Source organism: Elgaria multicarinata, chromosome 7 (assembly GCF_023053635.1).
Source record: "Elgaria multicarinata webbii isolate HBS135686 ecotype San Diego chromosome 7, rElgMul1.1.pri, whole genome shotgun sequence".
Classification (NCBI taxonomy): domain Eukaryota; kingdom Metazoa; phylum Chordata; class Lepidosauria; order Squamata; family Anguidae; genus Elgaria; species Elgaria multicarinata.
The window spans coordinates 86,781,776-86,800,205 of NC_086177.1; the positions used below are offsets into that span (position 1 = coordinate 86,781,776).

Here is an 18,430-nt window from a genome sequence, read left to right on the forward strand (position 1 = left end):
CTTCCTAAAAATAATCCATACTCTGACCTCACAATGTGTTTTTAAACAGCTTCTGGGAGAGATCGAGATCTCAATCTGATTTTCAGAATAGCAGACTAAACATGACTTCCTTCCATTGGTGTCTATAGGAGAAAATACTAATGAAAGACTTTACATTAAAAGTGTACTATATTTTGAGACAAAGCTGGCAGGCTTTTGTGTCAGTTCTAAGACATGAGCATGTGAAATTGCACTCTTTCAATTTCTGCGGAATTTACTTCCATGTAAGTATGCCAAAGACGGTAGGCTAGCCACAATATTTATTTATTTCTATACCGCCAAATAGCCGAAGCTCTCTGGGCGGTTTACTCAAAACATGTTAACTCAAAAACAGTAAGCATGTTTACTCAAAAAAAGTAGATCTCTCCAAGTTTAATGAAACATTCTCTAGTAAGAGTATTTAGGAATGAATCTTAAAAGAAATCTAGAGAGAACAGCACTGCAACATCAGGTATAGATGGAAAATAACTTTTATTCAAAATGTTTGGTAACAAACAATTATTTTTCTGAGTTTTGGGAAATGTACTTTAAAACTTTTTGTACAAGATAGGAAACAAACCACAAACCAAGCTGGATTAAAATTTCATGAAGGTTAATTGTCAACTCTACTGGATTTATTGCAAGTTTTAGTAAAATAAATAATTTACAAAACATGTATGTTTTCAATAGATAAGTGATTATGGACATGAATAATCTATTTTTCAGTAAATATTAATAAATATGAAAGAATAATAAAAAGGCCAATTGCATATAAATCCTATTCCCACATTTCATTTTTAGCCAGTGAATGGGTTTGGATGACACCCTGCAGCACATTGTGGCTTGGCCGCATATACAAACCCCACTTGGGGTTGTTGTGTTGTGTGAAATCGATAAGTGTGGAGTATGTGAGGTTGCTCGCCCGGTCTGGACAACTTGACAACCCTGGATCAGGTGTTGCATATTCAAAATGGCCCCAGCCATTTCACGGTGGACTCTCATGTCACACGAACAGCTCCAAACATGTTGCCTGATTCAACAAATAGGAATGGCATCAAATGATTTTTCAAATTCATTGTATTCAGTACTGAACTGATTAACTGGGGGAGAATTTTGGACACATATAATTCTAAATAGTATGTTTTGTGTGCCACTTTTTGTTTTAGACTGTACAGAATAAGGCTTTGATTAAAGTGAGAAATGCAGTTCAGTTGTATCTTTTCAGATGAAAAGGCCCTTGTGAGACTCAATGACCTGGTTCACAAAGCAACAACAACTCTTCCTTTAAACAACCCATGGATTGTCATGCATGAGCAGGAGAGAGCACCTGCCTGTCACTTTTGCTTTTACTCCACAACCCACGATTGGCTCTTTTGCATGTTGTGGAGTGTGATGTCTGAACCCAAACCAATGGGTTGTTTCGGGGCTTAGATTGTTTAGCAGTTAACCCATTGTGTTTTGTTGGGTTAACAATTGGGTTGTTGAGCCCAGTTTTGGATCTCATGCTCCACTGTCTATAAAGGAGCCAAACATGGGTTGTGGAGTAAAAGCAGAAGTGGCGGGCTCTCTCGCTCCTGCTTGTCCCTGACAGCCCATGCTTTATTTAACCAATGGGCTGTCATTAGATGGGAACTGGGCCAGTAGCCCAGTTTGGATATGCATATCTTGGCTTTATAAACCAACAAATGCAGAAGCGTTGTGCCTGCGCATTCTCTCCTGATATTGCTCCATCCCTCCTGGGCATGCTGCAAATAACCCAGGAAGCCATCAGTTAACAACAATTTTCCATTAAGTTTTAACTGTGCAACTAGAGTTACCAGGTTCACAACAAGCCAGCATCTGAAAGTACTTTTTATAATTGGTTCAATTTATTTATTTATTGCATTTTTATACCGCCCAATAGCCGAAGCTCCCTGGGCAGTTCACAAAGTTACTGGCTTCTTCTGAATTTGGGAACCATAGTTTCCCTGTTTATTTATTTATTTATTACATTTTTATACCGCCCAATAGCCAAAGCTCTCTGGGTGGTTCACAAAAATTAAAACCATAATAAAACAACCAACAGGTTAAAAACACAAATCAACAGTTTAAAATGTAAGATGCAATAGGAAACGATGTTCAGATGTAATAGGAAACGATGTTAATCGAAGGCTTCTTTAGTTAATCTTAGCAACATAAGAAGGGAGGAGGGAAAGGATGGCATGAGAAAGGAATGCACAGGCACAAGGCTTATGCTCATTTCATTTTATTAAGCCAAGATTTATATATGCCAACTATGCCAGTATCTGAACAGATGCCATATGTCTTAGCCTGACAGCTGGCTTTAATATTATCTTTCTTTCTTTCACTGTATAACAATAATCAAGGCAACACCAATCAGGCAAATAACATCTGATTGGTCAAAGTCAATTATGCGTAAGGCATAGCAGGGGAAGATGAGGCTGATGCCCCCAACACATCTTTTTGGTATTTCTTTGAAGATTTGGAAAGAGTGTGGCTCAGAAAATCCTGGGATTAAAAAAAAACATCTCAATAAGAACTTGGTACTGCTCTGGAAAAAAAAGGAGCATCTCTCAACATTAAAAAGGGTGTCAAAGTGATGCTTGATTATGAACATTCTACGCACATTGAGAAAATCAATCTTACTTCTGAATAAACGTGCATAGGATTGCACTGTTAAAGCCCAGCCCTAGGCTCTGCACACCATAGGGTTCAGGACTTGCAGCACTGGCACAAGGGGACCCCTGACCCTTTGCTATTAGTGATGAGAGTTGGCTATCCCCACTGATCTGGAGCAGCAGCATAAGTATGAGAAAAGGCTTTCTCGGGGCAGGACCACAATTGGCTCCATGCACCTCTAATATCCACAGCTCTGGCACAGCCGTACACTGGTTAGAAGCTGCAGCAAGGACTGATTTCTCACTCTAGAGGTAACTGGGCTGCTTTGCTTGCCTTGTATAGATGCTGCGCAGATTTGTGTAATTATTGTGGTGAATGTATTTTAACAGCTTGGGATGGAGAGTGATCATACTGCCAATAATGCAATGTGCATGATTCTTCTGTATTGTAGATTATTATAAAACACATTGATAGTAAAGTTCCATAAGTCACATCTTAAGCACTTATAATGAATATAACTGTAATTTTGCAAAACATTTCAGAAGTTTGATTTACAACAAAATGACCAACTATAGTTTCACAGTACATCACAACAATAGTGGCATACCAGGAGCAAATAATACTGGGTATCAGCTCCAATAAGGTTCTCAACCACAACTTTCCATCTCTTTCATAAAAGCAATTTAGGATTTGTAAGACCTGATATTTTTTTCTTTTCTTTTGAAGCTATAATGGGTTCAAATAATTTTTAACTTACCGTTTGGATTTCAAAATACATGTACACCTGCACGTGCGCACACACATAGCGCATATGGTAAGATCATATTCAGTTGTTGAAAAATAAATGAATGGTCCCATAACGTGATCATGTCTTTTGACAGTTTTAAGGCTTTTCAGAATGTGCTGTGTGGTTTCCCAGATTGCAGTTCACAGTACAAATGACTTACAATGACTGCAGTATATATTAAAAAGACTAGAATATTTACTAAAATCCAGAACTTTTCACAGAATATCTGCTTAGTGATCAATATTAAGATCCTTACTAGGTCTGTGTGCATAATTATCAATATATCAGACTTTTCTGGGAAGTATATGAATACCACAGTCATGTTAATTGGTTGTGAAGGGAAAAGTCAGAAGGAAATAAACGTGTGGTTCCTATTAAAGTAACTGTAAAATGCATTCCATCAAGGTACAAAAGAAGCTTACTATATTGACTGCAATAGAATACTTTTCACCTAGTAGATATAAGCACATATCAAGGGCTGAACAACTATATCATACTAGGGAAATTCCACTGAGGTTGTATGCTTCCAAGAAAGCCCTAAAACGCAAACACCCTAAACAACCCAGCTAGAATACCCATAGCAGTAGCTTAATACCATGGGAAAGTCAGGTTGCCTAATGGTTACAGGTATTTTGCTGTGATTATTACTAGCACATGTACACTATCATGCAAGGCTATCTTGCCAGCATACAACCTTAGTATATTTTCTCTTGAGCCAGAGTAGACATTAAGGGAATACTGTAATGCTCTTTTATCTTTTGAGGCCATTATTTACCTAGAATTTCTGTTTATTGCTTGCAAGGCAGAAAGGCTTATACTGTACTTCCATGGCAGTTATTCCACAGTTATGTCCTCTTCAGCAACAACAAAATGTAAAATGCACTATTTAAAGGAGGGCTTTAAAAGAGTGGTGTGTGTGTTTTTAAATGCCTTTGCCATTTAGGAGGAACTGCTGCCATTTAGAAGGAAATGCTGCTGAAGAAGAAACAACCAGGAAAAACAGCAACAGTGCATGCTTATACCTATGGATCAAAAGAGTAACTTTCTTTGGCTTTTCAATTAGTGTTTCTCAAAGTGTGTTTATAACAACAACAAAATGTTTCTGTATTCCAGTACAAAGAGAAAATAAATGGATAAGAATACTGGAAAGATAACCCCCCCCCCAAAAAAACCCCACCAATTCAAACTTACAATGAGCCTTGTATTGGCTCTCTAATGAAAGAGAACTTTTATTATGGAGCAACGTAAGTGACTATAGATAAAAAGGAATGGCAGGTAGAAATGTGCCCCAAAAGGGAGTGCCCTGCATTTTTCCTGCATTACAAAGTAGGGAGAGAGTGACAAAAGACTATATAGGCACTTGTCTCTGATTCCGCAAGATCTTGCTCAACAAAAGTGAAAGGGAGAGGAACCTCTATGCACATGCCCTGGCAATAAATGGAAGTTGTTTAAGAGTGCATAACCTCCATTCATTGCACATTGCACCCTGTCTCTGAGTGAGCATTTTGCTAGGGTAGCCAGAGTACCACTAGCCCCCAAAATCAGCATAGTGCTTAAATGCATGCTCAACTTCAAGTTCCTAACTAAAAAATATCCCATGAGACCTAAATGTGCGCTTACAAGCCAGCTGGAGCGAATACTCTTTACCTGAGTTAGATCTTAATGTAGCAGTGACTTCTGTGTGACTGCACACATATGTTTTACTTACTCTCGGCTTCCGCTATTAGCATCTGCAAGCACCATTTATAGTTAAGAAGCATAAAAATAAATAAGATCACCTAAGCGTATACAATAAATATGGAGTAAATTGGAGGAAAATATATTGCAACTTAAGGCCCTGCATTATTGAGCAATTAGGAGATAGCTTTACATTTTACCAGGAACCAAATATTACTCTGTATTGTACAACACATAGCACTACTGAAACACAGCTGAAAAGGATCAGCAAGTGGAATGTGAAACTTCTTTTGTATTTAAACATGAGAAATAGGAAAGGTTTTTTACTCAGGCTGCAGAACATATAATGTGCTTTCTTTTAGTATTTCAGCTTTAGTTGTTGTGAAGCTTAAAGTTGCTGCTTTTCAAGACTTGTAATTGTGTATAGTTTTTTTTTTTTACCAGTGTCCATATCGACTCATAGCATTATTTTAGGAATTAAGAAAATCAGAAGTTCTGTTGCCTTCGTTTTTTTGCATCCATCGCATCCAGAATTGGCTGCCTCTTAGCTGTGTATCTTTGACGAAGCTCTTCAATTTCTCGTTCCATCATAGGATCCAAAGCTTTTAATCTCATCTGCAGCTCTTCCAGGCTTAGGTTTTTTAGCTGTCCAGAAAGGAATAAAAACACACAAAGGATTCTTTAATAAAAGTTATTTTCATCAAAAGTAGGAAATTTAACATTTATCATCAATTGTACAAAATACAGTAGAAAACTCAACAAATAACCTAAAACTTGAAAAGCCTTCTACATATCCTGTGGCATATTGACATTGTGCTGAAATCAGTGAATCAGAAAAAGCAAACATGATATTTTACATATACACAGAACGTCTAACCAAAACTGACTTGTTAACTATGACTGAACAACAACAACAACAACAACAACAACACATATACATACACAAGACCTAGGATTTACTTGTTTTAGAAATGTATAATCCACCTTTGTATTTAAAATAAATATCACACACAGCTTAAATCAAAAACATTTTAAAAAATAGAAAATCAAAACTGTTAAGACACCTTGGCAAACATCTGGGGCTGGTTTCCCACATCATATTGGGAGGCAGCCACATATAAATATTGTGTGTGTGTGTGTGTGCTTCCCTCTCACCATTCTGTATCAAACTAGCAGAAGAGGCAAGAGAGAAGCAAGGCTGAAGGACAGTGCTGCCTGCCCACCCACCACCCACTCACCGGTTCCACTGTGCTTGTTTCCTGCTCCTGAGTTCTCGAGCCTAGAATATCAAACCTGACAAGCAACCAAGACATTTGTGCTTCCCTACAAGCTTTTTCTTGTATGCCACCCTGATAGTTTTATTGAAAGAGCCCTTAAAAATAATATTTAGTTAGATTGAATAAGATAAATGATCAGCATTCAGCAAATTGTTGGAGAGGTTGTAGGGAAAAAGGAACGTATTTACATATGTGGTGGGAATGCAAATATGTACAAAGATTATGGAAGATGGTGTTTTTTGAAATTGAAGAAATAGTGGGAATGAAAATAGAACAAACACCAAAAATTGCATTACTGTCACTATTTGAAGATTTAAAATGTGGAAAAGAAATTAAAGAATTGATATCGAGTTTGCTGACTGCAGCACGATTGATGGTAGCTAGGAACTGGAAGATTCAGGGGGAATATTCTATTGAAGAATGGTATAGAGAAGTTTGGGATATAGCTATTAATGATAAACTGACTTGTAATATTAAGTGGAGAAAAGGTATAACTAAAATAAATGAGTTTGAAGGAATCTGGAAACAGTTCCTAATATTTGTGTTTACTAAGGGAAGTGGGAAACCGCCAGCAGAAGAAACGATAAGTTTTTGGAATCAGGAATAGATCCCGAGGTGGAGGGTGCACTTTTATGTTAAGAATGATTATGTTATGGTATGATATTTTATAGTTAATATTTACTCAATACATATGTATTCAACACTTATTCAACATGTATGTAGTAGTTGTTTGATGTTTTCTTTATTGTAATGTTGTATGTCTAATTAATGTGGAAAACTAATAAAAAAAAATTTAAAAAAATATTTAGTAGAAGAAATACATTTTCAATCTGGCGCGTCGTCCTCGGAAGGCTTAGAATCCTTTGCAAAGAACACCTTTGCAAAGTTCTCGTGGATTAAATGAGTCTTGTCTGCTCCAAGATAGATTCCACAATTGCATTGGAGTCCACGTCAGAGGTATCCATATCCTCCTTTGCTTAAGTTTTATTGGATGAGTTTCATTTGGCACTCATCCATGCAGATGGGACGCTTGGATTAGTTCATGCCACAACAGGCACCCCTCAAGCCTTGTCCATCTTGGCTAATGATAAAGAATTGGGAAATATTGGTTTTCTTTTTGCTGGCTATCAACAACTCATAACAGAGGCAGGACTCGTACTGTCTAACCTACAAGAGGCAGTTGCAAGCTCATGGAATGAAGAACCGCAGGCCAGCATCCAAATTTACCTTCTTTGTCTAAGGTGGTTAAGGAACTCCAGTGACTCTAGCCCTATTCAGAGTGGGGTTAAGCATGCTCTTGCTACCCCCCTTCATCCCTCTTGCTACCTTCCCTCGTCTGGTCTTCAGCAGAGTACCTCCTCTATCCATGGGAGCTCTCCAGGCAATTTAGAACCCTGGAAAATCACGTTGGCTGGGGATGATGGAAGTCAGCAGTCCAACACATCTGGAGGTCACCAGGTGTGGATGGCTGTTCTAGTGCCCAAGCTGTTCCTGGCAGCTACTGATGCCTTGGTTCTAGCTCATATGTTTCTTTAGGGCACTGTAGAAGCCAAACAGTAGTATCATTATCTGCTGTCCTATCCCAACTTTGTTTCCTACCACCTCTCTTGCGGTGTGTGGCTGACTGCTGCTATACAGAAGTAACAAGCTATTTTGAATATTCTGACAAGGCCTCAAAGGGGCTTTTGACAAGAATCCAGATTGTTCAATGGGTCGCTGCCACACCAGGCAAGTTGCTTTGCGATGATAAATGCCACCTGAAACAATGGCCTGAATTCAGAGAAAAGGAAAAGGTCAAAATCAACTTTCTTCCTCTCCGAGCAATGTATTAGCATATATATATATATTTTTAATTAATTTTTTTTGAAAAAGGAGTGCTTGATTAATTACTCAGGAGCTATCTAAACATTAATAATATGGAGGGCTATTTGGAAAGAAAGTGGCTGATTTGCATGCCAGCTAGCTGCAGTGAATGGACGAGGCTGGATTCGTGCCAGCAAGTGGTGGGGGGGTGTGCTGCAGGCGGTGATTCCTCCACCTGCACTTGCAGGAAATAATCCAGTTTTCAAAACGGAAAACAAAACAGTCAGCTTCATATTTATTACACCGTCCTGAGGCAGTAAGCCTTCACAGTCCTGTCAGAGCTATTATTGTGTGTTCATGCATGCCAATCAGGTTCCACGGTAGTCAAAATAAAATTTTAAAAAGCCTATTTCAGACAAAAAAAGTCATTTAAAAAAAGGGGGGAAGCATACCCTTATTTTTAAAAATGTACAGTATGCTTGATTTTGCAGTAAATTCCCTGACGTGTTAAGCATATACATCTAATAAATAGCTAAGAAACAAACAAATGAATAAAAGCATGGTATCAACCTGTTTGTGAGTCAATATTGAGCTTATGCATCAAGGGTATTTTCCTATTTCCCTTCTGGAACACACAAATTACCACAAGGAATCAGTGCTGTGTATAAAACTCATAGGTCAGGTTCACACAATCATGGGGGCAAAAGAGCCCATCGTTAGTTCCTTCCCGACCCCCATGTGTGCCCGTCACGTGACCATGTTTTACCTGCAATACACTTAATTACCTGTGATGCAAACTTAAAGTAGGGGTTGTAGAGTGGGTAGGATGCCGGCCCTGCCACACCATGCAAGGGGCTCTGACAACATGGCAACCTGTGCTGCACTGCAGGTAATTATGTAAAACACGGTCGCACAACCAGCACACATGGAGGCACACAAAGGACAGACGATGGGTTTTTTTCCCCTTCCGTAACCATGTGAACCCAGCCAAGGGGTGATCCTATAGTTAATGCTGATTACAGTACTGTGGGATTTGGTAGAAGTCCCCTGGCTGCGCGATGTCAGATAGGTTCACCTGGCACGGGCACCTACATTATACTCTTTTAGATGCCAGGTGAAGACCTTTTTATTTTCTAGGTATTTTAACAGCTTATCAACTTAATTTTTAACTTTGCTGTTTTAACTTTGTATTTTAAATCTGTATTAATTTCTGCATTGCTGCTCAGTTTTATCCTGGTTGTGCACATCATAAACTCCACCGTTTTCAAAACTCAGGAATAACTTTATATAATTTTTAACCACTTAGCAAGACTCTAACAAGAATCACAAGGTGTGATAAAATTCCAAAATGAAGTTCACTGCCGACTAGCCCTCATTTTGGTAGTCTCTCCAAGTCTACCGCTGGACATCTTCAACATCGACATTCAGAAGCACACTTCTATAGGCTAGGAAAATGTGCAAGGATTTTTAACTATATTCTTTAACTGTAATTTAAAATATGCATTAACATTTACATTTTTAAAATAGTGGTCACTTTCCCCAGTCTAGGAGATGGGTCAAGATAGAAGCAATAATAAAATAGGCTGTTCAGTTCTGTGGAAATGTATCTATTTGCTCCCTTGAAATCAACACCAGGAATTGGGGACCAAAGAGCAAGTCTAAATGTACTGTTTGCCCCAGTGAAATGGCTCTTGGAATAATGTATACACACAATGAGAATGTGTGTGTAACTGAAGCAATGTTATTGTAAGAGTCATTCCCAGAAACTGCAGCCATCCACAAATATACATGATTTATGAACAAATTGCACAACGAATCATCTCTTGAAAAAAAAAGTCTTTCACATGGAAAATGAAGGAGCATCCAGTGCATAGCTAGATCTCTTCCACTTTCCTTTTGCTATTAATTAAGTAAAAGCTAAGAATAAAAATCCATAAACCCCAGAGCTCAGCTTGGGAAGGGCAGGATAAAGCTATTGATTTGATTATTTCCGTCATGATTACTTAGGAAGGATTAAATAGAAATTCTGTTTCCTGTTGAAGAAAACTCTGGCATTGAATACTCCACTGCTTCATCAGATAAAAACAATTTCCTGGTGAAGCTACCCTCTAGTCCAAAAATATCCTTTGTCTTCAAAATTGAAAACACATATCATACTTTAATTATGTTGTTACACCAGAAAACAATTCTGGAATGCAAAAAAAAAAGTCTTGTTTTTGTAAAATATCCATTGAAACAATGAAATTGTTGTAGAGGATCTCGTAGGGCAACCAAAACAGAGAACAAGCACAGAAGCATTCTGATGTGAAGGCCGCAGGAAACAAAAAAAGGCCTATAAATGACAGTTTCATGGCTTTTAAAAAATCTGACTAACCACAGCAATTCACACAGACACATGGATCCTTCCTAAACCAGACAACAGCACTTTGTTTCATTCTATCAATCCCAGTTAAGGAAGTGTCTCCTCTTTTAATAGTTTCCAGGACTGCACATCAACAATCAACCAAAAAAGTGGCTGGATTTTCTTGTTATATAGAACCGTTGGCCAGTTTAAAGAAAACTGCAAGTACATTACAACCTAATCAAGGATTATCTAGTCCTGCCTTTAGTGGCAGTTCCCAGATAGAGATTATTGTGTTAAATACTCATCTGCTACCAGAAAAAGAGATATTGCTATTTTCCTAGGTCCCAATTGTTCTTACAAACAGGAAGCATTTTTTTGATATAGCTTAACTCTGTAGCTTGACATTTGTTGCTTCTGGTCTCTCCTTAGCACTAAACTAGCCAAGACTTTAGGCAAAATGGAACACATAAGAAAAGCCACTACAATTCTTCCTTTTTCTGTAATAAAGGACAGGGAGGGGAAAGATGACACGAGCCTTTAAGTCAGTGGAATCCTGTGCATCAGATTTATCATTTGCCATTCATTGGGAGCTAACTAATACAACCCATAATATTAATGCCACACGTTTTAAAACTTACTGCTAGTTGGGAAGATACAGAATTGTCGAAATGAGTCATTTTCCTATTTGGAACAAGCAAGGAATGATTTTTTGGGGGGTGGGGGTGGCTAACTGCCACTTGTAGCATTCAAATGCCAGAGAAGTAGGCACAGCCAAAATACAAGGAAAGCCAACATTTGGGTGAAAAGTGGCACAACGTAGTGCACACAGAAAGTCTGTTTTGTTAACAGCAGCAATCGATTTTGAAATAAACCCTGGAGCCAAGAGCAGATTGTTATAAATATCATTTAAAAATGTTAGATTCCAAACAAGAGCAACGTACTGAAATTCATCCTCCGATGTTCAAATATTTGAAAAATATTTGAAAAATGTACCCAAACCAAGTAATGCCTTTTTTCCTGCATGTTTTAATGAGTATACACTTTTAAATTTTAAAATAGATAGAACACACTACTGAAATAGACTTATCTACAGATGAAAGCGTAGCTGAACATATATGTTTAAGAACAGATGACAGAACAGAATCTAAAACTCCATTTGCCCAATTTATTTTGCATCCTGGTTCCACTCCAACTGTTCTGCCATCTTTATATTGTCCCATCTAGTAAAATGAGACAGATGTCAACCAACCAATTACTTGTCATGCAACAAAACACTTATTTATTAACATACAACATCTTATATGCAAGTTGTTGGCAGGCATCCACCTCACTATTCTTTGATACTGTTTAGGTTGCTTCAACAGTGCCCCATGTGGAAGTTCAAGAATGGAGGGCCTGCAGCTTGAAATGTGTCAGAGATCACGCAAGTGACTGCCTAATGGATCATGAACACGTATACCAGACAGGATTCAGAGATATAACTTGATTTACAACACTAAAACAAGAACCTTACAATCGAAATCAATCAGAGCTTAGGTGTGAATACACCAAGTCAAGGTGTTGCACGAATAATGTATTATTATTATTATTATTATTATTATTATTATTATTATTATTATTATTATTTCTTCCCACCTTTTTTCCTCCAAGGAACCCAAAGTGGCATACGTAAACCTCCTTCTCTCCATTTTATCCTCACAACAACAACCCTGTGAGGTGGGATGGGCTGAGAGTTTGTGACTGGCCCAACTTGGTTTCCATGGCCAAGTGAGGACTAGAACCCAGATCTCCCGACTCCCAGTCCAACGCTTTAGCCACTACACCACACTAGTATGATGGTCTGGTGGAAATCCACACCCTTGGGTGCAGCACTAGTTCTGGTTAGATTTGGCAGAATCCACCCTGTTAATACTGATATTCATCCTGGCCAGGGTACTTCCCTCTTGGTGTTTTTTTGTTTGTTTTTGAGAATACTATATAAACCCAAGACTCTACTGGGATTGTGGTTTCCCATCCCCCCCCCCAGCAATGGCTGATTGGATCCCATTGGGAAGACCAGGGGAGGAGAGAGGGTAGAGGAACTGTCAATCAAATGTCACAATGGATTTTACTCAACTCCATGGCAGCCCACAGTGGTGGAGTTAGAACGTGTTGTGTGGAGAGTACCTCCTAAAAACTCAACTGTTGAGTGGATTTTTCACACTGCGTTGATTGATGTGTTGTCTAAACTGAGCCTTTCCCTCCCACATCAGCCATTCAATCAAGCTGCAGCAGAATGAAAGATAGGAAGCAGGGTCACACCTTCAGCTCTTCTGGAGACCAGTTGGCTCTTTCCCTTCCTGAACTGCTTCCACTCCAGATGGTCATTATAAGAACTTTTATTTAACTTTAAAAACCGATGCCTGAGTTTGCTTTCTTCTCCTATTCCCACCCCATCTCCTTTTCCTTTTGTGTTGTGTCATTTAGACTGTAAGACAGAGACCGTCATGTTTTTACTGATTGCACATAAATTGATTTGGGAGTCTTTTTGGCTGATGAGTGAAATAAAAATGCTTTTATCTGCTAAAAAGACTCCCAATAAGGCTTCCAAAACTGGAGCCTTCTGTCTAGCTGAAGCCCTGCCAGAAAGAGGCAGGCAGGGCAGGAAGAATGACGGAGGTGATTTTACCTCCCATTGCTCCTAAAAATAAAAAAAGAATCTGTTAGACAGGCCTCCAAATCCATCTACCTGATTTGGAGAAGCTGTAGGTACCTACAGATCCACATCTCTCCTCTCTCCATCTACCGCACTGCTCTCTTTTTTACCTCCCTGAACTCTTCCGAGATTGCTGTTGCAACCTAGGAAGAGTAGCCACCACAGTGCTTTCTGCAGCAGGGGTGAGGGTGAGAGAAAGAGAACGGTCTGATTTTGGATTCCTCTTCCCACCATTGTAGCAGTGTTTATGGCTATATAAGGAGTGGTAATCTGCCATATCTTATAGTGCCTGCTGTACTCTCCCAGGGAACATAGGATTGCTCTGTAAATTATTTTATTTATTTATTTATTTATTTATTTATTGCATTTCTATACCGCCCAATAGCCGGAGCTCTCTGGGCGGTTCACAAAAATTAAAACCATTCAAAGTAGAAAACAACAGTATAAAACCATAATATAAAAAAAATAAATTAATTAATGATACTTGGAAATAAACCTTGTTGAAATCAGTGGGATTATCTTTTGAGTAACCCTCCATAGAATTGTACTGTTAATCAACACACTGAGTTGTTTCAAGATCCTCAATGAAGCTCACTTATTATTTAAAACAACAATGGCAGGAATACACAGAAGCTCCAGTCCATTTCAGCAATATTCACGAATAATGGATGTTCCGCTTTCAGATTAGATACTGTTGTTACATATAAGAAATTGACACCATCAGTTAACATTTCCAGAATAACTAGTGTTCAACGTTTTAAATAAAACAGACATTCGCTCAGAAACAAGTTGTATAGACAATGTTTTGTTTGCTTGGAAAACAAGTTCTTCCTAGCAACTGTTTAAATGAATCTCACAGATGCTATAGGCCTTATTAGAGGCCTTTGATTAAAAAAATATGGATTGCTAATACTGTATTTCTGAGTCATCTATTTTTCCATCTGCTAGTAATTCCTACAATGTGAACTATCAACATAACGACTAACAATAATTTTCTATGGCAATTGCAATGGTGAGTTGCCTGTAGCACTTTCTAAGATTTAACTAGTGCAGGCCTCAGATTGTTTTGAGTTGTTAATAGATTCAAGTAACAGACACCATTTTTTTTCATTCCAAATCCCTATTCTAGTTCATTCCTTTGCTGCATGTAAGAAGAATATGGTTTTATTTTATGGAGTTTAGTCCATCAAGGAGCTCATTTTATTAAAAGCTGTGCTTGAAACAAGGACAACCAAGTTAAAGGTCAACCAATTGATTTCTTATCTGAGGTTAAAAGCCTACAGCCAAAATCTGCTCATTTATAGCACCATTAGTCTCATCCAGCAAAAGACATTTCTACAAAAGTTCATAAGTATAACAGCCAGCTGTGATGATTGGAATTTTCATGTAAAAAAGGAGTGGAGCTATTAGATGTGTAAAGCAAGATGCTCTAAAGGTGTACTGAGATAAGGGAAGTGGAGTATAAGTATTAACTGCAGTCTCAACCCAGAAATAAGCTGCCCATGCACTGTTGTCAGCATGTGTCTAAGTAAGCCTGTCCACCTACTTGGGGCTACCAGCATTTACAACAATTATTTCACTTTAGGAACAGATGGAAGGCTAACCTCCCCTCACTGAGGGGAGGGGATGGATTTAGTTAATCCTCCTTGCACAAAAATATGATTGGTGATTCGAAGCTGATTGGCTAGTTTCTTTAGTATACCATGCATGGTTCCTAATCCAGTGTCAGGAATTCCACAGTCTCAAGTGCTGGATACAGAGCTGGTGCTGGAAACCACACATGCAGTATCTTTTTGGGTATGTACTTCTTGACAAAGCACGGAAACCATCTTTTACCAGTGTATCATCCTCACTCGACAGGGCCAAATATGTGAACTGGGTTTAACTGGTATGAATCTACTACTACGGCATTAAAAGTCTGAGAGGGGAAATAAGGAATTAAGACTTTGCCTTAAGAATACAAGATAAACCAGTACAGCAAGCCATTACAATAAAAATCTTTTTACTAATAAATTGAGCACATTCATCTACAAGTTAAATCAACATGAGTTTCTGTGATGGCATTATTACAAAGGCTGTCATGCCCAGAATCACATTTTAATGTACTTACATTTGTTCTTTTCTAAATCCTTCCCATATTCAATAAGAATACTGAGTAGAGTAAAATATTCAATTGGATTATACTGAAAGATAAATTATATTGTAGTTTCCACTCCAAATCTACAGCAGTAAGGCTTCAGACTGAAAACAGTATAGAGCATTTATGCTCTATACTGTTTTCAGTATTATCCAAAGGCTTCACAAATGTTGTTCTTTAATCCCTACAGTAATTATATAAGATCAGTAATTATATAAGGTCAATAATTTCCTCCCCCTCAAAAAAATAACGTGGCTTGCTTGAAGCCATTGAGGTTCATGACCATTTATTAAGTTTCACAGTGAGAACTTCCCGATTCATAACTCAGTGTCTTAGATACTAAGATACACTGACATACTTCCCCAACCTGGTGCCCAATGTTATGCATTATAACTCCCAGCATTCCCAAGAATGATGAGAGTTGCAGCCCAAAACATCTGGAGGGCATCAAGTTGAGGAAGGCTGGCATGGCATATAAGGGGATCTGCTCTTTCCAATTCTCAGAATAATGAAATGAGTTCCTCAACTAGGTTTTCAACTATTTTGATCTTTCTTATAAGAAAGGGATGGGCAACTTGAGATGCCAGATGTTTTGATCTACAACTCCCATCAGTCCTAGCCACTGGTGAGGGATGATGGGAGATATATCATCATCATCATTTCTACTTCAACCCCTTAGCTGAAGCTCTCTGGGTGGTTTACTTCTGGCCCTCCAGATACTGTAGGCAAAATAAATAAATAAATAAATAAATAACGGAGGGCCAGAAGTTGCCCACCCGAGTTTGTTTCGATAGGTTACCAGCAGTTATCTTGCAACTTGACCATAATTTAAAAGTTATTCTGAGTTCACTCATTCTTGTTCATTACCCAGTGGCAGTAACTTCAAGTGATGATTTACCTGTGGGACACCCATCACAGAGCAACCACCACAGGGCTTTCATGATATCACCTACAGTCATGATCTCAGAAACACATTTTCCATTGGAGATGGGTCATAGATTCAGCTCAGTGTTACTAAGTAATGACATCAAGTGACAGGATAGTCAACAATATGTGTCTATGTTTGATTCAGCTATTTTTTTCCTCATGTCCTCCGACACACATGGTCAGCCAAGTATGCTTTGAAGATACTGTAGCTGACCTCAGGGAGTTTCCAGTTTATTTGCTGCACAGCTTGTCAGGAGACCCACAGATACTAAGTGGCAGAGCAAAATCCTCTCCCTTTGCCCTATATGCAAAGTTGAACTAGCCAACTGCAGAGCTAGTCTACGATGCAGAATACAACACAGCTACAAGCATTACATTTCAGGATGTCAGGCAGCTCTTGAAGCCAAAGCTCCCTAGGCAGTTTTCAAGAGTTTGTTTCTACAAAGTAGGTATCTAGCCCTCGTAGTATGAAGACCACTTTATAGACATTCTAAAGTCACAACAACAGAAGCTTCATGAGAAAGACATCCTCTCCTGCCAGTTTTGAACCTTGTACGAAAGGAAGAAATGAGCATTCACCTGCACAGGAAAAGAATGTGCATCTCCCCCACAGATCCCCATGTCTGTTACAGTCCAACAATATGTGGTGACAAAATTGTTTGAAATAACCAGATGAGTTGCAGCCGTTTGCCATATGAAGCGGCCTTAGCTCAGCAGCAGATGACATTCAGAAAGTCCAGGTTTCAATCCCAGGTATCTCTGGCCAAAGGATCTCAGATAGCAGGGCTCGGAAAAGTTTGCCTGAGACCTTAGAGAGCTACTGCTGGTGGGAGTAGAAGGAGTATTGGGCTAAATGGTCTAATAGTCAGACTCGTTGTAAGGCAGCTTCATATGTTCACCTGTCCCTAAAGAATAAGGCACTCAGATAGATATTGTAATATCTCCATGCACAAATAGGAAGGGGAAAAAAGAGAAACAAGGATCATGGCAGGAGCACCACTGCACCACAAAAGATTTACAAAGAGCAGGGACACTGGATAAAACCCCAATTGTTAGCTTAAAAAACATGAAGGGAACATCACCTGTGCCTTCTGATTTAGCAGTTTCAGGGGTTTTTTCCACCCACAGGTCCTCGGTATCCAACTCATACTTCTTTTTCTCTCAGAAAACAGATTTGAAACCAGCACTACTTCTATATTAAGAGTTACTTTCCCCTCTATATTTAGTTTTCAAGCACCTGAAAAGGGATGACTCATTTGAAGAGCTCTTTAACAATCATAGAACAGACACAGGGAACCTTAAAGCCCACAGGCAAAATTCAAGCCTCCTCCATCTTTTCAGCCAGAGGTATCCATATTTAACTTAAATTTGTGATAGGACATCTAGGCCAACTTTTCCCAACCTGGTGCACGCAGATTTTGTTGGACCACAACTCCCATCATCCACTGTGCATGCTGGTTTGGGATTATGGGATTTGTAGTCCAACACACCTAAAGAGCACCAGAGGTTGGGGAAGGCTGGTTTAGACCCTGGTATTTCACAATACTAAACTTTGCCCTGTGTCTAAATACAGGTCATGCAACAGCACCATTTCCCTGATCATCGCACCATTTCTCCAATGGGGGGGGGGGTTAAAGTGCAATTTGAGGGCAATGGCGGCACCTCCGAAGGGGGAGCTTCTTGGAAAAAAGCAGGTCTGCACCCATCCTTCTGGACTGTACCTTCAATTGTTAGATTACATAGTAAATAAGCACAGCTTTTCATCAACTGAGCATCATTCAGCAATCTGAAAATAGTAGGGCTTGAAAATTGATGAAGCCTGATATTTACTGTTGCTATAGAAACAAAAGGCATCTGTCTATGAAATAAAGCAGTAAGAAGGGAACCAAAACTGTAAGATAACAGTAAAAGGGCAAGTTGAACTTGGAGGCTCTTTAGCTCTGCAGAAAAGCTTTGCGAAGAAACAAATCATGGATTAGATGCATATGTATTAAAACCATGAGGAAAGGGTGTGAGTGCGAATGAGTCTGTCTGCTGGAGGAGGTGTACACTAATGCACATGAGAAATTACAGTGAAGAACATCCTCCAAGCACATTCTTGTTCTTCAGTTCTAGCTGTTTAATCTAGGCATCCCAAGGGTAGAAT

The 18,430-nt window shown here is 38.8% G+C and overlaps 1 protein-coding gene across 2 annotated transcripts in view; it reads right to left on the bottom strand.

Moving 5' to 3' along the window:
* Window positions 1-491: 491 nt before the first annotated feature.
* Window positions 492-18,430, bottom strand: part of STK3 (serine/threonine kinase 3) — a 144,015-nt gene continuing 126,076 nt past the window's right edge. For both annotated transcript variants that reach the window (XM_063130989.1, XM_063130988.1), the window contains one exon: window positions 492-5,746. In XM_063130989.1, the coding sequence (XP_062987059.1) occupies window positions 5,588-5,746 (159 nt within the window). In that variant the 3' untranslated portion in view covers window positions 492-5,587. The remainder of the gene's footprint in view (window positions 5,747-18,430) is intronic.